Source organism: Pezoporus wallicus, unplaced genomic scaffold (genome assembly GCF_028554395.1).
Source record: "Pezoporus wallicus isolate ANWC-B61680 ecotype Strahan unplaced genomic scaffold, APGP_CSIRO_Pwel_v1 scaffold_2584, whole genome shotgun sequence".
In the NCBI taxonomy this organism is placed as follows: domain Eukaryota; kingdom Metazoa; phylum Chordata; class Aves; order Psittaciformes; family Psittacidae; genus Pezoporus; species Pezoporus wallicus.
Genome location: NW_026642851.1, coordinates 3748326 through 3775167, shown reverse-complemented (window position 1 = coordinate 3775167; position 26842 = coordinate 3748326). Strand labels below are relative to the sequence as shown.

At 37.9% G+C, this 26842-nt stretch overlaps 1 protein-coding gene across 5 annotated transcripts in view; it reads left to right on the top strand.

Annotated features, from left to right (window-relative positions):
- CDK14 (cyclin dependent kinase 14) overlaps positions 1–26842 on the top strand; it is a 318587-nt gene that overhangs the window by 239504 nt on the left and 52241 nt on the right. For all 5 annotated transcript variants that reach the window (XM_057432447.1, XM_057432444.1, XM_057432448.1 and 2 more), the window contains 2 exons: positions 14471–14610; positions 18253–18399. In XM_057432447.1, the coding sequence (XP_057288430.1) occupies positions 14471–14610; positions 18253–18368 (256 nt within the window). In that variant the 3' untranslated portion in view covers positions 18369–18399. The remainder of the gene's footprint in view (positions 1–14470; positions 14611–18252; positions 18400–26842) is intronic.

Here is a 26842-nt window from a genome sequence, read left to right as displayed (position 1 = left end):
TGGGATGTGTTTTAAAAATATTTGCCCGAGGAATTGAAGACATATTGTGAAGGCAGTAATGTAAGTGAAGTAGACCTTACTGCTGTGTCTCTCATTATTTGTATGTAGCCATTAAAGACAAGATTCTTCCAAAATGAAGCCAAAATGATAGGCGCCTGAAGAATTGGGCTGGCATTCAAAACTGCCTAGTGCTAAGCCACTGCTGTTGGCATAAGTGGCTTGATATTATCCACTGCTTTTTGTCATGCATTACAGATATTTGTTCCTTAACAGTTCCTATGATTCTCATTTTAGGGTCTCAGAAATGTATAGAATTTAGAGAGACAGCGCAGGCAGGCAATAAATGTAATAATTTCATTATGCTACTGAGTTTTGTCATCTCTACAGATAGTTTAAGCCAATCTCAAAGCCCATGCTGTTTGGCTCTGTTGCCAGCCGAAGACCTACAGACAGTAGGTTTCTGCAGTGGTACAGACATCACGAAGTATCTTTACCTCAGATAAATATTTTTTTAACTGACTTTTATGATGATTTGATGTGGGGTTTTGAGCATAATTCTTAACACCTACTTTTTTGAGGTAGGATGGTAATTGTAAGTATTTACAGGTTGCCATTCGTGAGACTGTCCTGAGACCATCTCCCAAAATTCATTACAACTTTGGCAAGAAAATCTTAATTGCCTCCTTTCCTGCAATTCTAACTATGGCACATCATGTATCTGCCTTCAGATTTCTGACTTCTTTCCTATCGTATAGGATAGAGAAGCAAGAATTTTTCTTTTCTTTTTTTTTTTTTTAAATTAATGATACAAAAACAAATGGCATTTTAGGAGACTCGTGAAAACAGTAATTTGGTTTCAAAGCTTGAAGCTATTTGCTAGCCAAACGGTTTTCATAGTTAAATTTAGTGATTTCTGTAAATAACGTACCTTTTAAAGTTTGAAGCTATTGTTTGAGAATGTGAAATGGCTGCAGGCTGATCATCATGTATGTATGTTCAGTGTCTGTTTGACCTGTGTGTCAGAAAGGGAAGATAGGAGACAGTAATCCTTGCTGATGCATTAAAATGGAGAGGTTACATTATGTATCCTCAGCAACACACTGTGAATAGCGAGCCTCGGTACAGGGCTGGTGCACCTGTCATTGCTGGAGGGCAAAGAGGCAAGTGGTTCCAAAGGGAACTGACCTTTTTCATTCAGGCATTGAGTCAATCCCATATCCTAAGGCACACATTCTGTGTTAAAATTATTATAACTCTCTTGGTATTATGCTGAACAACAGACTGGTGAAAATCTATGTTAAAAAACCCAAACAAAACAAAGCAAAACAGTGATGGCGATGGTAGTTTGCATATTGTTTTTAATTAAGCCTTCATAGGAAATAGATATATTCTGTAATTTTGAAAGACATCACTAAAACAGTTATGTTCTCTGATAAATTTAATAAAAAAATTGAAATGTTTTTTGTCTGAATTAGCAGCTGGATACCCAAATGTAAATGACAATATTTATCACTAAATGTGATTCTCAAGAAAACTGCATCCTTTAAAATACTCTAATGTATAATACAGTGTATATCCACTGTCTGCCACCTCAGCTGAATTTGTATCTGTAAGATCTGATTTACAAATAGACAACTTTCTGTTAAATTATTCACATCTCATAATAATTGATGTAACAGAGTTGATCTTATGCTGGAGCATATTTGATCATAAATTCAATGAAAGCAGCCACCATCTTTGTGATGTTTGTCCAGCTAAATCCTTCAGTGAATAAAATAATAAAGATGCCAGCTGTGTTTGTTTTATGATCATGGCTGCAATAGGAAGCTGGAAATACAAATGAATAAAAGCTCTAATTTTTCACGTTGGATTTAGAAACTGAGAATCTTGCTGCAAAGAATTTAAGTGAAAAAAAATGATTTCTTTCACATTCTCATGAAGGTATTGTTTGCTTTTTTGTTCCTATTGTTTAGGAATCCAGAATATTTTTTAAATACTGTTATTGTTTGGACCCAAACTTATGAAATCCAAGGAAATCTTGTAAAAATAGATGAAATTTATGCTTTTCTGTCTGACACTATTGCAAGTTAAGAATGGGCCATTATTTTGCATTGCCTACTTTGGTTAGATTCTATAGCAATCTTAAGGCTCTGCTTCCTACTGCATGCTGTTAGTGTGCCTCAATCTAATTTCACCACTCTGACATAAAAACTCGTGCTCCAGATTATTATTGCCTTTTCTTCAGCATCATGACTTTTGTAAAATAGTGTTATATTCTAGTTTTGTTTCTTTCATATTTGATCCTTTAAGTGCCCCTGAGTCAAGCTTTATTCTGCAACCGTGAGGGCACGAATCTTCCCTGAGATGTTGACAGGCAGTGTTTGGTGAATATAATTTTTCTGTCAGCTAGAGCCTACATCTGTACTGCTAACTAAAGGAGAGACAGGGACAATCTTCTGGCCCCGAGGCCATGTGGCAGACCTTAGCTACAGCTCTGCTAAGTAACACTTGGGCATACATCTCCTGTGGGCTTTATGTCATCCCCACGCAGCTGCAGGTACAGTTATTATCCTGGATGTGTTTGGTATTAGTTTCTTAATTCTAAATTTCCAGCATAACATAAGACCTCTATTGTAGGCCATGGGAATTGTGTTTTCTAAAGTAAGACTGAAGGTAGTGTATTTCTCATCCTGTTTGTAGGAGCCCGGAACATGCTGCCTTTTGGGAATGGTCCCTGGCATGGGTTGTTCCGTGAACTATGCCTAGGAGTGATTTTGGAGAGTGCTAGTTGGCATGGATCAAACAAACCAGGGGGCAATGTGGACGCTCAGTAGCTGAGCGGTCAGGCTCTCTACCTAGCCCTGCTTTATTCAGCAATATAAGCTTCAGCAGAGGGATTCTTACTATTCCCTGCTCTGTGCTCACTTGAGCATATTCCCAGTGAAGTTTCTCCTCACTGTAGTGCTAGCATGCTTAGTCACCTAGGCCTGAAGCTGTGGGGATGATTTTTGTCTTTCCTTTCCTGTCCCATGCACTGAGACTGCTATATATGCTTTACTTTTTTTTGCCTTTCAAGCTTTTCCAAGAGACTCTTTTTCCTTCCCCAACCACCTCCGATCTCGATTATCATGATATACATCTCATGTCCTCTCATGACCAGCAGCCTTCTTCAGATCATACCAAAAACAACCAGTAAATTCAGTTTATTTTTTTTGTGAATTGCTTAGCTGTCCTCCCAACACTGACTGTTTCACTCTATTGTTCTTGAGCTCCCTCTTATCTTTTTTGGAATCCTCCATAATTACAGCTCTTTCTCTCTTACTTCACAAAGCTGTATGTTTGCTCCTATTCCCTATTCTTAAATCAGTGATCCCTTTCTCCTATTTAGGCCTTCTCCTGTCCCCTAGATAATTCAGGTAGACACAACTGCTTCTTCCTTTCTGGGAAGAATCAGATGGCTTGTGCCCAGACAGTCCGTTCACAAGTTATTTGTGGTACTTTTCTCCGGCCTTCTTATTTTCAGTTTGGAAGCTGATAATACTAGTCCTTCTCTGCCTAAAATGCCTACTTTCACCAAAGCTCAATATCCATTTAGGACCCTGCAGTGGGACCCACATGTTTATTTACCTGCCCATCCCACTTTGGTGGCAGCACATGTGTCCCAGAGCTCCATGGATTCCACAATTCCACGTGTGCAAAATCTTTTGAAAGTCCAAAAATCCAACTGCTTAGTTTGGGTCACTAGAAGTGGCCTGAGCTCTACTGGCAGTCAATTTTTAGTGACAGCTGGGTCTTTGGGAAATTTGACCTTTAATGGTCACTATTATAGGCAACAATTTTGATTTTAGTTCTTAAATCACCTGTACTGATTTATGCCTAAATATCAGTCACTCCCTGTCTCTCTTTTATACTACTTTAACAGGTTAGGATTTGCAAAAATAGTTCAGGATTGAGTTCTTCCTTACTGCAAGCTGATTTCTTAGTGTCAGCACTGCGTGCTCACTCGTATGTGTGTACAAGCACTTAAAATTGACATAGTTCAGTAATTGATAGTTAAAATATACAGATTTTGTGACTTGGTTGTTCACCTCCAACCTGCTTATAGTTAAAAAGGCATAAACTGTTGTGTTAAATCTGAACAACTTTTTAAAAAGTCTTCAATACAGGTACATGTGGATATGTAATGTTTCACTTTTTCTAACAAAACACTGCAAAATCATGTTACTTTTTTCCCAAATTACATACTAGAGCGAGATCATTGTTTTCTCATTCTATCTGGTCTCTGTGCCTAAGAAACCCTCGAATGCACTTTTTTCCCCTGTTCAAGTTCAAAGTCAAATTCAGACTTCTTTTAACAAATTGGCACTAGCACATTTGTCTCTTAACAAGTATTAATGCTGTTGGTATCAGGCACTGGATTTTCATTCTGCCAGCTGGAAGATGACCTAATGTTCCCTTTAGAAAGTATCTGTCTATGTTAGTGTAAAGAGAAACAGTGGTGTGCTAAATCAGGAGAGTGAATCTGGAGAAGAAGCTGGTGCAAATGTGACATCCCATCCTGTGTGTTCCCTTAACATCACCTGAACCAAGTACCTGAGGGTCAGGGAGCTGCAACTAGTTCTGTGTCATGTAAGTCTGTCTAAATGTATGGGTGTAATAATACATAGTACAGAAATTTTGACTGCATAGCTTTCAACATATTGCCCATATGCTCTCATTATCTTGGTCTCCTCCTCTCAGTGTTTACTAGTTCTGCATCATTTCCCTGTCATGTCTTAGCTTAGGAATATAGCTGCAAAACGACCAGGATGCCTACTTGTATGTAATTGCTTAGTCTTGTTGGGTTCAGAAAGGTGGCTCATGTACATAGTTAAATACATGCATATGCTTGGGGTCTGTCTTCCTGAGCTTTCTAGGCTTGAGGCATTCTTTCTGCCTCCAAATCTCTCTCCACCTTTAATGAGCTGTATAAATAAATACAAAGTACTCCTGTTCATGCCATATCCATAAAAATACATTTTATTAGCTGAGAGGTATACAATCATAGGAGAGATCAGACCCATCTAATGTTTTAGGGAGCTGTGGGAGGACAGGACAAGTAGCTGCTTCCACGTGGTTGATGGACCCAAGGCCCCAGCAAGACAGATTTGTAGGTTAACTGTGATAGATGATCTTTGGCTTCACTGAGTAGTGAGGTCACCCTTCTTGGGGTACTGCCTGCGTGCTGCAGCCTTGCAACAAATTGTTGTTGAAGTACTGAGCAAACAGACCAGTTCTGATTTACATTAGAATGAAATTAAGACTTTTTAAACCCAAAATGGCAAAATATCAGGCAAGAGGCAGAGATTTATAAGGCAGTACTAATGTTTATTTACTAGAACATAGCTGGTTTTTTTTTCCTTTTTTTTTAGTTTAGTTTTCAAATGGTCCAAAAAGCTTGTTTTTCTTTCTGTAGTCATTTAATAAGGGAAAATAGGGCAAAATTTGTTTACTGCCTTAGTGGCTGCACCCACTTGACAAATTTGAAATTCAGAGTTTGGTTATTTTTGGGGGGGGGAAGTATTTTGCTTGGATTTCTTTGGAGATTAACAATCCAGATTGTCAAGGGTGGGAGGAGGAAAAGCACAGAGCTTTGACTGTATTGTGTGCCAGAGGTTTATTTCAGCTATTTCTAAGTTGGGGGGGGGGGGGGGGGTGTGTGTGTGTGTGTGTGTGTGGGGGGGGGGGGCGGGGAAGGGATTATTCCCTCCTTTTTTTGGCTTATGTCCAACCAGTGAAGAAATAAATATGTGAAGAAAGAATTCTATGGAATGTTAACTCCACTGCTGTATTTTCTTCCTTTTATCATGCCCCAAGATTCAGTGAAGTTGATATAAATTCACCATGCCTTCTTTTAAAAAGCATAACAGAAAGGCATTCTTCCTTTAAGAGTCAGACTGTAAAAGGTGATTTTCTTTCACTCAGTTTGGTTTAAGCCTGTAAAAAGCATTAAGTGAAAAATCTGATATATTTGTTAGGGCATTTATTGCATTACTAACTTATATTTTCAGTTCTCAGTGAAAGGTTTATGGAGAACATAAACCTTGAAGAGTTTTTGTTCAGGATTAAAGATATATTTTCTCCATTTTCTGGTGAAATAATAGCTCATAAAATGATTGGGGTGTTAGGAATTATTTTTAGCTCTATTTCTTTTCCAAGGGTATTCTGTTCAACTTGTTGAAGTGCATGAAGGAGGCCTTTAAAAAACACTCACCTTGATCAGAAGATTCGTGCCCTTTAAACAATTTCGCAACAATCAAAATCATCTGATTAGGTATCACTGCTGTGTTGTTTTCCTTCATTAATTGCACTTACAGCAAGCAAAGATCTCCCAGTAAACTGTAAATTTAGTATATTCAGAAGGAGTCTGTCGTGGTTAAAGAACACACCGTGTCTTCCATAATTAGTATCTTTAGTACTGGACTGGTTGGGATGCTCTAAGAATTAAAATAACTGGTGGTAGCATGTAAAATCAGAAAGAAGTAATGGCTGAATTCTTTCTCAGGCAAAATGGTAAAAGGCATGTTCTGATTAAAATTTCTCAGGAAATATTTCCTGGGAAGTACCTGAGAGAAGCTGATGAAAACTGAGTGAAATAATGTGAAATACTTGAGGTATTCCTCTTTTAGTTTAAAGAAATAGTTGTAGTTTTAAAAGGTAGCAGAGCACTGTACCTAGCAGCCATGTTGCCTGGAATATCACAACCTCAGAATTCTCAGGAATTAAGGAAGTTACATGATTGTATCGCAGAAAGCCAAACTCTCAATAGCTTAGAATATGCTATCATTGGACATATATTGTATATTTGCTGATTAAATAAGCTTATTTTACTTACCTTTAATGTACCCCATGCAGACACCTTAGTTCTTGCTTCATTTCACTCTCCAGCATATATTCTCCTGGCAAAAAGATACATAGTATCAAATGTAAACCTTGTTCTGTATCAAAATTATATGGAACAAGTAGGGGAAAACACATGCAATACTGTCAATAAATAGTGTTGGCTGCCTTCATGCCCTAGGCTCTTAATAGCTGGTACTGGGTTTATTTGGAAGGTTTCATAGCCCAGCATAGTTATTCTGAGGCGTCAGAGCAAGAGCTAGTCCTGGTGCATCTCAGGCTATAGAAGGATGAAACTCAGGATACTGTTAAGTCTGTTGTATATCGATTGATTCTCTTTAGGATTAACATTTAAAGCTCCAATCAACAAAACTCATTTTTTAGGGGTGTTGTGTTCTGTAACAGCATTAATGTTCTGCTTCCTATATGAATCAAACCTTTCAAGCTGGATATTGCAAGCAGTGTTGTGTTGTAGAATACATCTGAAATAGACGCTAAACCACATCAAATCTAGTGAAGAAAGAGTTAGGGGAAAATAGACTCATGTAAGTTTTTGACTTGAGTTGCATTTAGTGATGGCACATGCCTTACAAATGGTTTTATGATCTAGTCATGACTGAGCTTACTGGCCATTATCAAATGTGAATTGCTGTGAGAGGTTAGATCACTTCATTGTGTAGTTTAGGTGTGACTAAACTGAGTCTCTGAAGCCTCATGTGAGTCATGAGCAGTTTAAGTAAGCATCTTAATTCTCCATTCTGAGAAATTCAGGAGCTGCAACTATAATTATGGCTTACCTACTTGGTCAGTAGGTTCTTTAAAAAATTTACCCAGTGCATAAAAATTATATACCTAGAGGTCAATCTATATTAATGAAAAGAGAAAAATAAGCAAACAAAACAAAACCCACAAACAAAAAATCCAAATGAACCAACCAAACCCTAGTTGCCTGTATTGTTAGAACCATCATTTGTTACATTAATTTTTCATGAAATGCTATTCATCTTGGCTGCTTTCCAGCTAATGGCATCTGTGCAACTGTCAAGTGAGAATTAGTTCAGACAGGTCAGGGTTATTATTACCTTCCTGGAATGCACTGAATGAACTTGCCTCCACAGCTTTCCAAATGGAGCTCTGACCTCTTTTACATCAACATTAACAGCAGTACCAAAGAATCAAACATAATCAAATGGAGCTCTGACCTCTTTTACATCAACATTAACAGCAGTACCAAAGTATCAAACATTATCTCTGTTCTGTGTCTGTGAATACTTAGCATTGGCAGTCATAGAATCATAGAATCATAGAATCATAGAATAGTTAGGGTTGGAAAGGACCTTAAGTTCCACCCCCCCTGCCATGGGCAGGGACACCTCACACTAAACCATCTCACCCAAGGCTTTGGCCAACCTGGCCTTGAACACTGCCAGGGATGGAGCATTCACAACCTCCCTGGGCAGCCCATTACCAGTGCCTCACCACCCTAACAGGAAAGAATTTCCTCCTTATATCCAATCTAAACTTCCCTGTTTGAGTTTTAAGCCGTTACCTCTTGTCCTGTCACTACAGTCTCTAATGAAGAGTCCCTCCCCAGCTTCCCTATAGGCCCCCTTCAGATACTGGAAGGCTGCTATGAGGTCTCCACGCAGCCTTCTCTTCTCCAGGCTGAACAGCCCCAACTTTCATGGCTTTTGTATTAAGAGTAAACATCTTGACCACGTTTTTAGTACTTAATCAGGTAAGACTGTTGATGCTGTGATATGGTAATATAATTAAAAGGGATCATGCTAATTTCTAAATTCCAAAGAGATAGTTCTATACACCCTTATCAAAATCATGCGTGTCTGAAGACTGTGGAGTGCAGTGTTGTGCAGAAGCACAGAGCAAGGACAGATACTGGGAGCAGTATAGCCACGTTAGTGCAGGATTTGCCACAGCCTAGCTCATGTAAGAAGCCTGAGCAGGATATTTTACTAATGTGTCAGTCTTGCTTCTAGTGAGGTACTGAGCTAGAAGAGCGCAATTAAGCCGATGGCCTATGAAACCTGGAGACTACTTTCCCACCATGCATTTGTATAGAGCTCAGTGTTTCTGAATCTAAACTTCTGCCAGCACCTCATTTGGGAAGAGCACAAGAGGCATTGATTATTTTGAGATAGGCCTCTCCTAAAGATCATGCAAACCCAGCACAATGTTAGGACTGCTGTTGTCAGCCCCATGAGGGTGTAGGGGACAATCCCAACACTGAAGTGTGGTTCCTGTGACTGTGCTTGACTGACATGTTTGCTATACAGTAAGGCTTGAAGTACCGCTACACCGTGCTGTAAAGCAAATGCTGTATTTTGTGATTGATCAGCAACAAGTAAAACCCTGCTTCAGTAAGCCTTCAAAAGCTTTTGTCTCTCTTTGTTCATCAGTTTTAGTTCTCAGTAACCTCTGTGTAAAACACTGAAAAAATAGTAATGTCTTTATTCCATTAGATTCTCATCTTGAGGTGCCACTTTATGCCTTCATCTGTATCAAAAGCTAAAAGCGTTGCATCAAAACTTGTGTTCACTTGTTGCAGTGGTTTCATGATGGCTAAATAAACTCTACAAAAGCTCCATGGAGGCACACCAGGCACGTTAGGGAAGCAGCTTCTGCATGCTGGAGCTGGCACATCAGGTCTTTGAAGACGGTAGGTGTTCTCAGCATGGCTGAAACAACAGAAAAGCTGTTGATATTTAGTAAAAAGGAAATGTTACTTTAGGTAGGCCCTCCTCCGATTTTTGTGCTGCGTAGCTGCTGCTAGTAGGGTCGCACATATATTCAGAGATGCAAACTATTAAGGCATGTGAGGGCATGTCTGTATCAGCTGGCCAGAAGATAATGAATTTGGAAAGAAAACATAAACTACAATATATGGTGTTGATACAGTTTTGTCTCAGAAATCAGGAGAGGCGTAAAGCCTGTTACAAGGGGAAAAAGCTGCCATCCTCAAGCAGACTTGGGTGAAAATGGGGAATGGAACCCTCATGGCAGTGCAATAGCAGGTGAGATACCACAGGGACTGTACAGGAGGTCTGTTGTTGAGGGGACCACGGCATCTTCTGTGAAACAAGCTGGAAGGGTTGCTGTGTGCCCTGCCTGATTTGCACCAATTTGTTTATTCTCTTCATGCCATTAAAATTTAAACTCTGCTAAATGTTATGATTGTTCAGGTTAACTGTGGTTTTGTCTTTCAGCACTTCAGGTTGCAAGAGATTACTTAGAATAAAAGCGATCTGAGATTTCCAAAGGGAATTAGGTGCCTCTCTCCTCTAGGCCATGCTATAAAAGTCAATCGAGAAATGAATTAATGATATGCTGTGAGAGTCGTATCTTCACATGGAAAATATGCACAGTAAACGATTTTTGCTTTGGGAAGTATTTACCTCATGCTGTTAGGAGTATATAGACAGTGTATTATCTCCATTTGTTTTAATGCCCATTTGTCTTAATTATTAATGTGAATTTGAGCTGCCTTCTTCATTGCATTTAAAAGCAAATCACCCCAAGTTCAGGAGTTCATTGCACATGCCCGAAACTTTTTTTTCTCAAGAGCTTAAACAAAACTTTCAGTGATCTTAGTCATGTTCTGCTTGACCAAATACTGACCTTCCTCTGCAGCAGAAAGACATTTAAGCCTGTTTTCTGAAATTAAATCAAATTCTTGTAATCCAATGAGATTTACAACTGCTCAAGTCTAGTCAGATTCATATATATTTAAAGTGAGACAAGTTCATATGGTGTTTGGTTTTCTTGAGCTGAGACCATATATAGCTTTTGGGATTAAGTTGAAAAGCAGCGAGTTTCATAGATGTCATCAGAGTAGGTGTGTAAAAATATTCCTAATCTTTATCAGAACAATACTTACATATTCTGCTGTATGCCACATTTCTGAAAGTATGTATGCTGTCATGGCTGGTAACTGTTCCTCAGTGATTAGTGTGACATTAAATGAAGCGTGAATATTGAGACTTGCCATATCATGCATGCTAAGTTCCTATATGGCCCAACTACTGTGAGACAAAACATGCTATTATGTTTTAGACACAAAGCCATATTGTATGAAATTCCATCCTGTCACATACTGAAGGAGGTATATTTAAAAATCCATTTTTTTTCTTTAGTTCTTTTTCTTAACTTTTCTGCATTAGATATTTAACTACTGAACCCCATCAGAAAATTCAGCCTTTTTCCCTATTGAGGAATCATGTTTCAAACACATCAGACAAATTGTTAATGCTTTAAGAAGGACATTTTAAAGAGACTACTGGCAGAAAAATAAAATTAAAAAAAAAGAAAGAAACCAAACATTCTGATGTTTCAGACTGGTGAGGTTATGTGCTAAATGGGTTTCTCCAAACAATTCTGATATAGTAGATGTAATTTAAATGCATGATCATGCAGTGTATTTTTCATAAGTAAAAGTAAGTATAAGTAAAAAGTATAAGTAAGTGCATTTTTCGTAAGTAAATCTTGTCTTTAAACAAAGAAGCTAAATTAGTCATGCATTCCACTAAGGCATCAGTTTTGATACAGATGACCTTAGGAGCCCTCATGAAGATGCCTTTTGCAGTGTTCACTGATTTCCGGAACTGACCTGCAGAAGACGTGGGTTTTGGAGAAGAATTTTTTCATTGCTTTGCAAAGTTCCGTAAACGAAGCTAGAGCTCTGGTGTAGGATTTTAAAGATACAGCTGGGCCTAGCTAAAAGGAATGATTTGATTCATGAGTTACTTGGATGATCTTCTGTGCTTGGGTACATAATACTAATAATGTAGCAACTGGAACCTTCAAACTACAGTAGAATCTACTAACACCACCACCCTCCCACCAGCCCTACTGGGAGTATTATCAAGGCAGGTAAATGTAATAGGTACAGCAGATTGAAGTATGTTTGCAGATTGTGCAATGAGTTTAATCCCTTTTCTTTTTATTAATCATAAAATTGGTTCTACTTTTGACTTATTCACAATTATTTCTTTAGTTGGTGTGGTTATGTTTCAGATATTTTTGTTAGGTTTATATTGTATTAGTGTATAATCTGCTTGATTATTTGATTGATGTCTTTTTGTTTCTAAACTGGCAGGATGATTTTGGCTTCCTAAACTGTTCCTACTGGAACTATTTTCCGTTTATATTAGTCAGTCGGATTTTATTGCTGAAAAAATTAACAGTATGCCAAGTACGTTGTTGACCATTAATACAATCAAAATGTCAGCACTACTCTATACAAGAGCACAGAGGAACTAGAGTGTCACCATCCGTAATTTCATCTGCAGTTCAGAACTCAGTGTTCAAATGTGTTCTTTTGCTTTGCCTTACTTAATTAGTATCTTTACTATACCTATGGATCATCTAGGGAATGGTACAATTCTTACATTATAGGGTGATTTTTCACTGCTTACCTAAGTGACCTCATTTTTCTGACTTAACAGTAGATTTCATTCAAGACAGAGCAAGTTTATTATGGCTCCTACAAAAGATGCAGCTACTTCTGTGGGGAAAAAAAATACGTTGGTGAAAAGATTTGCCAAGACCTCTGAACAAATAATTGGTGTAGGTGGGATTAGAACGCAAGACAGGCCTCACAGATGCAATGTAATCACTGCTCCATGGAAATTTTGGATGTGTAGAAGAATTAATACCAATTCTCCCTTCCTTTTTCTTCTCTTTGTTAAGAATAGCCTTTTTCCTGGTACTTTGCTGTGTTCTGTAATGAACTTTATTGTAATTTTCAAAAAAAAGTTTAAGGAAGCAATTTCTACAATCTGTTATTTTAAGCAGTCTGGAATTAATCTAATTTACAACCTAGCTTATAGGCAATGACTGTTCCATTCACAATGTCTTTATTTGGTCACAAACTGAAAATGAAAACAGAAAAAATTATGCCATCACAAACACGGCAGTTCAGCTTCTGTTTGATCTGGAATAGCAATTCTAAATCCTAATCCTGGGATTTCTGTAAGATTATGACTGATGAGAAAGAATATCCTAAAGTGGTCAGCACTGCTGGGCAATTCATCCCTAGGAATTTCTGGACAAATATCCTGCCTTCTCTTCAGATGAGATCAGATAGGCACACTATTCAAAAATTCCTGTCTAGCATACAGTTGCTAGAAATTAAAAAGACAGCCAGTGGCATTTTTTGTGAGTCATTACAAATATCAGGATATCATACATATGCCAGCACATAATTTAGTAGAGATGCTACTGACTCGTTAATTTTTTTTTTCACACTTAGTATCAACATGGACAAAAAAAGTTTTGTCTATGACATTTGTGATTTAAAGTTCTCACTAAAATAGCATTTTATTTTTCATTTAGTGTTTTCAGTGTTATCTGTTCTTTGTTGCAGAGGAAGTTTTCTCCTGTGCCTACTCATCCATATAAATTATGCTATGTCATCCCAATAAAAGAATAACTCTTTATTCCATCTTCCTAGAGTGCTTTCCAGAAAGCCAGCTCAAGATGAACAAAAATGAACATTTGCATGAAACATGCTGTAGGTTTATTGATTTTAGTAGATAACACCATCTTTTTCCAAATACGGTAGCATTTTGGACTGCAGTCTACTCTACCTGGTTTGGGAAGGCAGTGCATTGAAAAATGGGAGACCTTTTGTACACTTTGGCATTTTTACCTGATGAGAGATCTTTACTGAGCAAAGGCATGGCTGAATTTTCAAAGTTACCTACAAGCAGTAGCAACACGGTGTCTACAAGACTCAGCACCTCTTTTCTAACTGCATATTACAGTAAGTTCAGTGGCTTTAGAAATTCAGGAGGCAACTATAGGTTACTAGAGCCAAGGCACACCTTGCTGATCACCATTTTACTCTCTCCCCTCCAAATCTATTATTTTTAGTTTTTATCTTTTTAGAATATTCCCGAACATATAGCTCCCAGTAGAACAATGGCTTTTCTCAGACTTCCCTAGGTAGCTTAGAAAAGATAATTCACTTACAATTTAATATTTGCATTGCATTAACACCTAATGAAGAGTCAACCTCCTGCTGTGTGAATATATGAAAATATAAGAAGCGAGTACTTCCCAAAAGACAAATGTCTTTATGAAACATGATGCATATGTTGCCTGTTAAGCATCACAGGATTTTAAAATTTGATACTTCGCAAAGTTGTATGAATACTGCTGTTGTTTTAAGCTTGGATTTCATGGGTCTAGATAGTAATAACCATTTGTTTCCTGTGCTGTGAATTTTCAGTCTGTCTGTACATTCAATAAAATGTGAGTGGAAGAATCCAAACAGTTGCTTTCAAGATGCTGTTGCTTATTATCCTTTTGTGTACTAGGCAGGGCATATGTGATATGGTATATTATATGCTCTATATTTGTAAAATTTGTATGAATTTTGAGTTATCAATCCACAAATAATTCCTTGACTCCCTAACCTGAGGAATATCTTTTCCTGATAGTGCTCCCAGACAGATGTTTGTTGTTATCCTGGCCAGCAAAACTCTGTGTTTCCACTCTGCTGACTGCAGATGGAATTAGTAAACAGAATTATGAGACTGTTTTTCAGAAAAACCTTTTGTTTGTGTTTCAGGTTGAGCTATGTGAATCACGCAGAAGATCTAGCCTCCAAACTACTCCAGTGTTTCCCAAAGAACAGATTGTCAGCACAGGCTGCCCTGAGCCATGAGTATTTCAGTGATCTGCCTCCACGGCTATGGGAGTTAACTGATAGTGAGTATAACCACCTCTGAATTGATTAAAAAGAAAAACGCTAGTTCATACAGATACATGTGTGTATGCTAACCCTCACATACAGACAGCTTCATGGACATATGCAGCCACACACAAATAAGTGAGTGCAATTGTGTAGCTTGAAATTACGTAGTTAGCTTGACATAGGGCAAAATGGATTCTTTTTTCTTTTCCTTTGCTATCTCTGCTCAGCAGTCTGCAGCCTGCTATCTTTGTATTTGATTATGTGTGCAGCCAGTAGAATTATCTGAATTGTCATAAAGAAAAAAGAAAAATGCAATTTACATATTTGGTGCTTTTCACTTTATAATATACAGTACTTCTTAACTAGCTGCAGCATACAGGATAAAAATCCAGCCATGTTTGATTCACAGAATCTCTGTGTGTTATAATAGTAACCTTTAAGAAAGGACTTGGCATTTGGAAGTCTGAGAAACACAAAGTAGACAATCAGTTAATTTGCTGACTTAGTGTAAGAACTGGGTGGCAGATTATATTATTAACTAAGAATGCTTGCAGTATTTACATACATGTTATTATATCTTTTATTAAAATGTATTCCAGTTGACTGGGCAAAAATGTTCCTGTCATCATGTATGTTGTCAATTATCTCTTTAATAATTGAAAATCATTTATATCATAAGTTACCATGTATTTTTCCAATGTTAAAAGCACACAACTGTTTATTCTGGGGGAAAATGTTATCATGCATATTTCTGATTCAGAAAAGGTTCTGTTATTAAAAATAGGTTTTACAGGGGAATAACAATCAGCATTTTGCATTAACTCAATGTGGTAAAGAGAAGCATGTTTGCATTGGAACAGTGTATGTTATTTTCTGCCTTCAAACATATATCCATTAGCAGAAGAGCTAAATACGGTACTCTGGGGCAAAAAGTTCAGAGATGCAACAATAGCACATGTGTGGGTATGTAGCTATGGCTTATTTAAAAATTTGCTTGCAAAAACTGAGCTCCCTTTCTGAATATTAATACACAATAGATTATGTTTGCATCAGTGTCAGTATGAAAACTTCTGTAAATTTAGCTTTTCTGCCCATGACAGCTGTAGTAGTCACATTTTTAGCTGGTTTGGTGGTCTGGCTGTCCAAGTACCCTGACTCCACTCTGAAGAGTACTTTCCCATTTGTAGAGTAGGAACATTAAAATCAAATTAGCACCATTAATTTCTGTCCATCACCAGTTCTGTCATAGACCGTGTCCCTCCTCTGCAAAACGATTCCTAGTTTCCTCTTCTGCCACACTAACTCACCACTCAGTTTGCTGACTGCAGGACTTTGTAAGCTGAAAATTCAAAGGACGCAACGTAAATTAAGGCTTCTGGTGAAGGTCTGCCTTTGCTGAAACTGATGCAGAGATTAATTTCTTCAGGACTAATGAAATACTAAGAATGCCAGTTCATTTATCCTATTTCTAGTAAATGGAAAACAAAAATCACTCTGCAGTGGTGACATCTCAATCCTTCTGACTGTGTGATTTAGTCTAGCCAGGATTTGAATTCTGAATTCTGCAGTAGTACTTTTCTGTTAATATGGACTTATTACCCACTTGCCACTTAGTTTATCAGTCAGTGGTTAAATCCAGTTCTATCAGTGAAGTAAATGCCTACACATTATCACTCTGCAGCAGGCTGCCAACAGAGACAGTCTTGTCCTAGTCATTAACAAGCACAATGTATGCAGAACACCAGAGGGGAATTAAAACCACAAAAAATACCTCAGGGTGGTATTTTTAATATGAGAATTTAATTTGTAATTTCACAGATTAAGAATTTTGGCTGCATTAATCCTTTTATCAGCTCACAGCAGGTTATTTGCAGAAGCATAACCATAAGGCGATATTCATTGGCAGAAACACGTCTTTGCATAACGTTAAACATCAGGAGCAGTGAAACCTTTTGAAGGGGGGAGAATAAAGATGAAAAAATCATTATATTTTAAAGCAAGGTTCTTCTAAATGCCTCCAGTAAAATTTTGAGTTACAGAAAGACTTTTTCTGTGTCTAGTAGATAATCATTATGAAGCATAAATCCAGATGCAAGAAAGGACAATCCCAGTATCAAGTACTACAATCATTTCTATTTAGTATGACTTGGGTATACTTGTAAACATATTTACAAAACAAAGAAGTCATATACTTCGGAGAGTTGGGAAAATGTTTACTGTGTAGTGAAATTACCAGGTTTTGTGATTCTAGTTCTCTGGGTTAATATTTTATGTTGTGAAACACTTGCTATTGATAGTTAATTAAATGCAGTTATAAACACTTTGAGTCTCTATGCACAACAGAAGTGGTTGTACGCACAAAATCTACTGCCTCCTGATCCAGACATGACTGCAATTTTGCAGATATCTCTAGTGAATGCTCTTCATCATGGAATATTTTTTGTCCAATTTGGTCCTAGTGCTGAATTGCAAATTTGGGGATTTAGCAGTAAAAACCAAGGAAAGACTCACAGGTGAGGGGAAAAAAAAAAGGGGGGGGGAGGGGGCAGAAACCAGCCAAATGATTCTCCATCAGAAAATACTGTCTCTTTGGAATCACAGTATTTCACAAAGTATGGAGACTCTGCCTACACTGAAAAAAAGAAAAACCTGTTCAATTTTCTCTCCTCATCTTTACTTTAGTACTCTATATTTATATTCTATGTAATATTTTACAGCATAGAATGTTAATCTTGTGTTTTATTTTACAAATGTGTTCAAAATGAGCAAAACTTTGATTTTATTTGGCTTGGTTTCAAGTCAAGGCATCATTTCAATTGGGTTGGAAGTTCAGTTTTCAGATATGCTTTGACTAACATCTAGCCACTCTCAGTTTTTAAAAATAGTACATTAAAAAGGTAAAAGTTGTGCAGTTCTGCTAAAAACATCCTGTCTGGGAGTACAATGCCATTTATGATTCAACATAGCCTTCACTCATCTCAGACATGAGGACTCACCCCTTTTACTAAATAGGAGTTCTTGTTATTTACTGTTAAAAAATGAAATTGATCCTTCCCTTTTATGCTTTCATATTTGAGAGCTCATACTGGTTTATTTGCATAGAATATATGCAATTTGTCATTTATGTTACCAAGGATAGCAGAATGTCAAATGCAAGTTTAGATGTAAAAAATACAGTGGGAAGATCTGTGCATAAAACAATAACCAGGTCTTTTAAAGACATAAAGATGAAAGAGTAACTCCAAAAACTTACAGCTGCATTAGTGCAAAACCAAAGAAAACTGTTACATCCCTGATCAGTCCTTTAAACAGTCTCTTAGCATTTCCTCATGCAAGCATGCAGTGGCAGTTCTCTGAGGATATTTTTATATGGACATTTGTTCTCAAAAAGCAGTAAAGTCAGTGACTTTCTCCCACCAATTTGAGATCCCCTAAGTAAAAATGACTTTTCATATCATCAGTGTGTGAGTCCTTAATTATTTGCAGTTTGATGCCTGTGATTAATGTCATCATGTCAACTAATAATTAATTGACTGATGTTATGTGGAAATTGTCAAGGTTTTTCTAGCTCCTGCAAAAAGGGGCTGCTTTATGAAAAAGCTTTTTGAGTTGTTGGAATATTTTTAACAACCACTGACACTTTTTTTTTTTTGCAGTGTCTTCTATTTTTACTGTACCGAATGTAAGATTACAGCCAGAGACTGGAGAAAGCATGAGAGCCTTTGGAAAAAACAATAGTTATGGCAAAAGTGTATCAAACAGCAAACATTGAAGAATACCTGTATTCACAACTGATAATGCAGGTAAGACATGATAACTGAAAGGTATATCTTTGAAACTACTCTTTAGTTCTCTTTAGAGGTACAAAATACAACATTCAACCTCACATTTCTTAAATTGGTCATGTTCAGGCAGATAATCTGGTTTTGCAGTGTAATTGTCAATATGGGGAATGTAAGTTCCTAGCCTTGTGGGCAGGATGAGTGTCACTGACAGGTTGAAAATATAGCAGAAATTGGTGCCAGCATATTAAACACTAGGTTGCCTTTAATTTGGACTGATATTTTTTCCCCTGCCAAGATACAGAGAGATAAAATGCCTCTTGCCAGTTCTGTTTGTTAATTCTGGGGCAAAGACAAATTATTAATTTAGTAGGTTTGGTAGCCCTGATAGCAGAAAGATGTTCTTCATGGAGACGGGGGTGCTGTCATGTTAATGAATTTGATCTCTTATCATTGGGTCTACTAGAACTGGTTTTGTTCTGGGTGACTTTCATTCAATACCCCATCTTTTTAACCATAGTTATTCAACAGTGAAAGAGTGTGTAATGTGACTTCAGGTATTCTAAGAGTAGAACAGAACTTGGGAAAGCAGTTGAGTAGGGGGGCTGTTTATCAAATTACAGTAAGGGAATGGTGGTTATATCATAGCATTAACTCTTTTCTGCCTATATGCATCACCCAATGTTTGTTCAGTGGGATTTACCGCTTGACAGACTCTTCCAACTAGCAGTATTCCCTTATGTACGTCCTTTGCTTATTATGCTTCTCTCTGTAGTTTCATACCAGTGTTTCGCAGATACCCAAAGTGCAGACTCATTTCATTCAAAAATGCAGGCCTGCCTTTTTTAAAAGTCACAGTTGCTTTTGCATATAATCTCATCCATTATAACAGCTTGCTATGGAAGTTCTAGGAGCTGAGATACATGCACATGCTGCTCATGTACCTATTTGAAGGTATAGTCTCATACAAATTTAGTTGATATTCTCATGAAGTCTATCTTTAGCTAAGCCTGCTTGTTACAATATCAGATATAACTTTCTCTAATGAATTTTATTCAGTTTTACTGGTTTATGTTATGTGCAATTGTTTTTTTAACCCTGTAGTGTTATGGAGGCTGATTGCCTGACAGGCAGCAGCTATTGAAAAACTGAAATGAATAGATTTCAGTCTTGACAGCCTGCTCCAATTTTGCACAAGCTCTTCACCAGAAAACCGTTTAAGATTTTCTAATGTCAGAAATGAGGCTGCCTCAGAGCAGTCTGTTTACATCTTTATTGACAAGCTAATCCCTACTTTTTCCTGGGGCTGTGTCCCTGCAGACATCTCTTCAACCTTGTCTGTTCTAACGTGACATCATCCATCTAAAGTAAATTTAGAATGTGCCCAACTGTGCTGGAGATCTTCTGTGTGGAAGCTTACATACAGAATCTTATTTCTAATGTACATACAATGTAATTTTTCATTTAAACAATATGCAGTAGAAAGTTTGTATTTGCAAAAAGCATGTAAAATAGCACAAAAGAGAATTGTTTGATTGTTCTTAGTGAATATCTATTTAATCAGATACAGATGACTTTCCAAAATTTTATATGTAAGTGGAAAGAGAGGGCCATGTGTACATTTGACGTACATCACTGTGCTCTTATGGCTGCTTAACCACAGCTGTAATGCAGAATAGCGCCTTTTGTTGTATAAGATCTGGAGCCACTTAGCAAATGTTACATTGTGACATGCATACATTATTGATAACAGTTTTCCATCATGGCTTGGGACTTTGTTGTGTTGGGTGCTTAAAGCGCAATAAAACATCAGTCCCTGGTTATAGTATTTAACTTGTGATATAAGATGGGGAGCAGCAGATAATATTGGAAGAGTATTAGTACCAAACAGAAATCCTCTTACTTGTGCAATGTAGAGAGCTGGGGATTAATGACATGAAACTAGAACAGAGGGAGAGGTAGAAGAAACGTTGACATGGAAACTGGACCTGGGTGAAGAACTGTTAGGATGGGTAGAAACCTTTAAAAGGATGAGACCAGCAAGAGGAGGAAATAAAAGTCGGTGTGGAGAGTGAAAGGAGTTGGGGAAAGTGACTGCAGTTTTCCATGTGAAAAGTAGGTGTAGTGAAGGCTTAATCTGAATAGCGGGTGGCTGTGATTTTAAGCAGTAGAGTGCTGCCTGGCAAGTTGGACATTCAGTCAGTAAAACAGATGAGATATGAGCAGAGGCAGTGATTCTAGCAGAAGAGTAGAATCACAGTAAGCAGGAGAGTAGCATTAAGGAAGGGGTATTTATTAAAATATGCTCTTAAAGTCTTCATTCACAAGGGTCAGTGAAGCAAAAAGTGCATGAAAAGTGAAAAGAAAGATGACAGTAGCTCTCCAGCACCATGAAGTTAACAGGTGAGACAAGCAGTGTCAGGAATGGAGGCAAACTGTACAAGCTGTTAAAATGTCAACAAGCCAAATCAGTAACATCACAGGTAACTGGGGATAAAGAAAAATTAGAAGGTGCCAATATTGCAAGGAAATAGATCAGATTATGAAAGAAAAGAGGCAAATAAATACTTACAGCTTGTCTCCTGGACAAGACAGGTACATACGTGTTTTACCCATCTTTTTCAGTTGACTTAAATAATGCATAAATAGATATGGTGGGGTAGTTAGAAAGGGCTGGAATTTTGAAGTGTTCCAATATCCTTCGGAAAGCTGTGAACAAGAAGAAAATTTTGATACTCTTTGTGTAAATACTCTGATATATGTGGAGGAGAATGGTTCTATTTTTTACATATTTTATATATATTTTAATCATTTATACATTGTAAAGGAATTTATTAGAAGACACACACAAAAACCCCAAACAAGGAACCATCTTCAACCAACTCCAGAACATAAGACAGTGCTGAAGGAAATTCTAGTTTTGTGTGTTGTGGCTGGTCTTCCTTCCAAGTGCCCCTAATTTCCTTTTTTTCAAGGCAGAATAGGAAATAAAATTGAAAGTGCCAGCAAAGAAGTTGTGCCAAATCTTGCTGTGATAATTTAAGAAATTATTGCCTCCTGCTGTTCTCTCCACAAGATTGCCAGATGCTACTGCCCTGATAGGACACCCACTGAGTTAAATCCACCTTTCTCTAGGGTTTGGAAAGCAAAGAGACTGGGCTTTGCATAGAAATGTCTGATACATGGGCAAACATCATTATCTGCCAACTTTGGAAGCAGCAATTTCTGGCAGATTGGTGAAGGAGGGGAATTAAAGGCAGTATCTTTGTAAATGGTTCCACTGTCATTTGGTAGAGCTCATCTGCTGCCCTCAGAATTAGCTGCAAGGAGCAGCTGAAGAAATAGGTGCATTTCTGAGGATTTCTACTATGTTGAAAATATTGTAGTGCTTCAGCTGCCTGTCTGCAGCGTAGCTGCTTACAAATCCAAAAAAACTCCTTGAAATAGCGGTAACCTAGGACATGTTTCTGAAAACCTAGATAATCCCTGTCAGGCTCGGACTACTAATAGGGTCTTTGTGGGCTACAATGTGTCATTGTCTTGGGCTCCAAGAGAGAGACAACACATTATTTCAGTGCCCACAGGGAAAGAGCTGACATTTAAAGTTACCAAGGTCAATGTTGAGACTGCTCCCTACTGGAGAAAATTAGCAAATATGTGGTAATGAGCTCCATTTCACACAGAAGAATCTTTCAGCTGTGAATTAGAAGGGGCCTTTGCGGGAGAAAGAAAAGAAATCTTTAAGCCGTATCAAAGCATCTTTAAAGCTTTGTGATAATGTGAAACATTTTTATTTTGTTCCTGGTGGTTTTCAGTGGTATTTTCTTCCCAATGGGCAGGCAGCATCTCTGTGAAAGCAGTCCCTATCTCTACATGTATTTTTAAGGTACATTGTATACTATATTCACCCATCTCTACAGATACTGTTATCAAGACAAGAATGGACAGTAAGAAATTTTAGAGGTGTTTTCCTTTGGCCACTGGAATACATGGCTAGAGTTTGTTCCCTTCTGGAGAAGGGTGAGTCAAGCTGTAACTGGAAAGACAAGGCATTACCTGATACCAGATAGTACAGGATGTTTTCTCATAGTGATTTATAATCCCTGGTTCCCATTGGTGGACCAGGGACACGAGATGTGATTCTGGCCTATTGTCTGCTTCCTGGAGCGGGCACGAACAGCTTCATTCAGAATGGTAACACCATATGCTTTTAAAGTATTTAACCTGTATTACCATAATGAGATCCCCTGGCTTTCTAAATCTCTTTGACAATTCACTGGAGCAAAACGAAAAGTGGTCTTTATTTGGATTGCTTCACCACGCGCACAGGCATCCAAGCAATCCTGAATTTCAATCACAGGGTGCTGAATTCTTTCTTCTGTGTCCGTTTAAGCCAGCAACTGACACCAGCCCAGCCAATCGAAGGGACGATGGCGTCATTTGGGTCAGGTCAGCTGTGTAAAACAGAATAAAGCTGAAGAGGTGACAGTTGCCCCTACAGTGGCAAAAAGTGCCAGGTACCGGTATTACTTCTGGCCAGGGATGTTCAGCAGCACAGAATCGTTACATAAAATTCTCTGCTAGCTAGAGATCTGACTGTTGTCACATCCCCATCAAAACAGTTTCATTCTTGTTTGTCGCCTTCAGTTTTACATTTACAAATTGTGTAAGAGTGCCTCTTGAGCACTGCTGTGTGGGAACATACTTGTTGCCTGCTTTACCCTAGTCGAGCCACAGGGAAGCTATAGTCCAGCAGTGCATGTGTCCAGCATTCAGTATTGAAAAGTCATTCTCATTTCACTGCTCCTCTGCATTTATTCTGTCCTGGGTATTCCAGTGTTGCTGAATCACCATGGAAGACCTTATACTGGTGCTTCTAAGTCTGCATTTCTCCAGCTTCAGGGAATAAAACTGTGGTAATTACAGTGGAGAAAGGTCTGCATAAAAGAGAAAATCTGGACTGAGTTACTGTATGTCAGCCAGATTTTGTCATTGTTGATTTAATCAAAAGCTGAAAGTAGCAAGTAATGCTTTCTAGGTGTGAGAGCTTGAAATTCAGTGTAAATCTGTCTTGGGAGGGAAAAGCAGAGCTGTAAAAGCACAGCAATTAAGAGTTTCAGGTTTTTTAAGTGCCCTTTTTTTTTAATGGATGTATTGAAATGGATGTTTATAAACAGTCATTGTGCTGCTACAGTTGAAAAGATGGAGGCCTAAGCACTGAAGATGGGAGGTTTAAATTTCTTGCATCTTTTAGTGCCAGACAATGTCTGTACATGAATGCTGAGGGTCAGTTTAATTATTTAACTAATACTGGATTTGCATAAATTGGCTTTCGTGAAAAGGCTAATAAGATGCAGTTGTGGTAGGCAGCTGAAAGCAATTTGTGTTGGAGTCCAGTAATGACAGTACTAAACGGCACTGAAATTGTAACATCAATTTTGTAAAGTGTTACATTAGTACTAAGCTGTGAAACATAACTGCAGAATCCAAGGTATTTTTTTGCTTTCTCATACTTCTGGTGGCATTATTTTTGTATGTTAACCACGTAAGGTTTTTATGAGACTGGTCCAGCTGTGCTTTATTTAATGTCAAAAAGAGGAAGATCACCACACTGATAGAATATGCCTTAAATTTCACACACAAGGGAAAAACTCCAGGCGTTGGACTATGTTTTCCTCTTGATATCTAAGAATTTGTTATCTTACTCCTGTTAGTCTAAACAAGAGTTATAGACTGAATTTTGCCCTCTATTCGGCCATAAAGAAGATGCCCCTGTATTCAACAGTCTCTGTGCAGAGGATGAAATGGACTGAGCAAATAGCTGGTCAGTGCAAGGCTGTCTTCATATGAACCACCTGTCTCACTTGAGTAACACATGGGGACTAAGGATGGAGCAGCTGTCCATACAGGAGTTCATCAGGTCCCCCAATGTGCCACAGTAAAAGGAACCCACCACCCAATCAAGGTGTTCATGGGACTTTTAATGTTCTTGTGTCAGTACTGTAATAGCTCACTCTTTCTGAGGTCATGTGAAATACATTGTCACTAAATTGCACTCAGTACAAGTATTATACACGCAGTCATACGGCTTTTGTGATAAAAGTCCTTATTCAGAGTTCGTAACCTAATGCATGGAAGTGTGGGAAGCAAATTGGTAAATGGCGCCATGTGGTCTCACTCAGCTAGCTTAATACCAGTGCTGAAAGCATATCTGATCCATAGACTAAAGGCCATCTACTCCTGGCAATAAGTAGATGTAAGTAGTAAGCATAAACAGGATTTCCAAAACTGTGGACAGAATTCTATGAGGAGAGGTAGTTTGCAAGTTTCTTTAGGGATGAAGGAAAAAAGGAGGAAAGAAAAGAAGTAGGACAGAGAGGGGAAGACTTCATAACTATTGTTACATACTGTACTTGATAGGACAAGTATTTCAAACCTCCATGGATAGGAGCCATTGATGTCTACCTTGCAATTATATTCTCCATGTTATTCTGTGTGAAATTAGTGGCTACATACTCATAGGCATGATTTTTTTGTTTTTAAAGTTGCAGTGTTTAATGGCCACATCAGCTGCAGAGCTGGCAGAAGGAAAAAGAAGCATTACTACAATCATGGATAACTTTTGTCAAGGGACAATATCATATTTTCTTGTAGCGTCACACAGTCTGGAGCCTATTTTCAGTTCATTTCTAATGCACGATAACTTGCCTTCAGCACTGTGAAGATTAATCTTCAAATAATTTTTAGTGTAGAGGTTTTTAATTTAACAGTGCTTATGCTGTAGGAAGATATTAGTGATATTTGCATGAATGCATGTGCTGAGTTGCAGCGCAGCGTATCTGTCTTTCCAGTTTGTTTGTTCTTAAATTTAGGAGACAGAAGGTGGAACCCTTCAGTGCCAGAAGTGCACTGTATTGTATTATTAATATTAGGATAGCAAGCGATTCCCACTAGACAGTCTTTGTGGTCCGTTGATGCTTTAAGAAGTGTCTAGGCATGAAAGGCTGTTTGAGTTGCAGTGGGCTGATAGTCTGGGATGACATTTGAATGCAGAGAGGACAATGTATAAATGACAATGACTGGGAGGGAGGCAAAAGCGGGTCTAAACTCTCCCTATTCTTCCATGGACAGTCACCTCTCCTTTAGGATTATTTCTTCACGTGACTCCTCAGTTAGGCTTTGTCTAGGAGGAAAAGTGGAACCACTGAAGGGGAGAAACTGAGGTTTCCAGACAAAGCAGAGGCTTCCAGTGCTGACACACAACCCGTAACCCAGAGAGACAGCAAAGCTAATGAGAGGCACTGCCTCTCAGGCATCATTTGCAGCATTCAGAATTAACAGAACATTTTACTTTCAGCCAAACTGTAAACAAAAAATGAATTTTAATAATGCCATATACCGAAATTGTTTCCGTGGAGAGTCAGCTTTGTGTTGCTATTTTGAGCCTGTAGTTTACATTGCCTGATTCTCTATGTAACAAAGAAACTAAACCAACCACTGCAAAATTGGCTCTGAAGGCAACACCCATTAAAGTAGATGTGTGCTGAACACTCCTAGTAGTGAGGAGATTTTGCCTAAAAAAGCAGCAACAGTTTACAACTCTGTTAATAAAAATATATCAATTTATTATGCCCTATAAGCTGGGGGTGGATGGGTTTCCCACATGCTCCCGTTGTTAATTGCTATGAAAAGTCTGAGGAGGGAAACCCACAAATTCAGGAAAAAATTAATAAATTCTCCAATGAAAATATATAATATAGGAGAATAACACTGAAACAGTATCTTCGGGTATTTTAAGACCTGGAAACAGAATTGGGTATTTCCCTAATTTTGTGGTGGTGTTATAAATTAGTAATGTTGGTATGGACCATATGATTTAGTAATTATGGGCGATCATTCTCTGCCATAAGTACCTAGCTATTAGTTCTGTACAGCCATTTCTCTGTCTTTTGACATAGATGCGAGAACTGATTGTGCATTATGTTTTCTGGCATGTATATTATAATGATACAGTCACAACACATTATATTATGGTATACACTTTTTTATTTACATTTATGCCCTGAAATTTTTATTGTACAATTGCTTTCAATACCTGTCTTGTTCAGTATGTGCATTGAAAACCCATTAGCTTAACAGTCCACCTGCTAAATTTGATTAAGGTCAAAACTAGTTATCTGAAAGCAAAGAATATCTACACAATTAAATTTCTGCTTGAGTGCTTGAAAGATTCAGCAGCAAGTAATCTGTCACATCATAAAACAAACAAAATCAAAACAACTGAGTCATTGTTATGATTCTGCTTGGTTTCAGCCCACAAAGTCACATCTAGGCTATGTAGATACTGTATTTGTTGTTTTATGTATATCTGTGTGCAGACACTTGTAAATACAGAGGTGTAAATGTTCCCAGCATTTAAATTAGGTTAAAAATGCTATTTATGGCTTGCATCAACAACAACAAA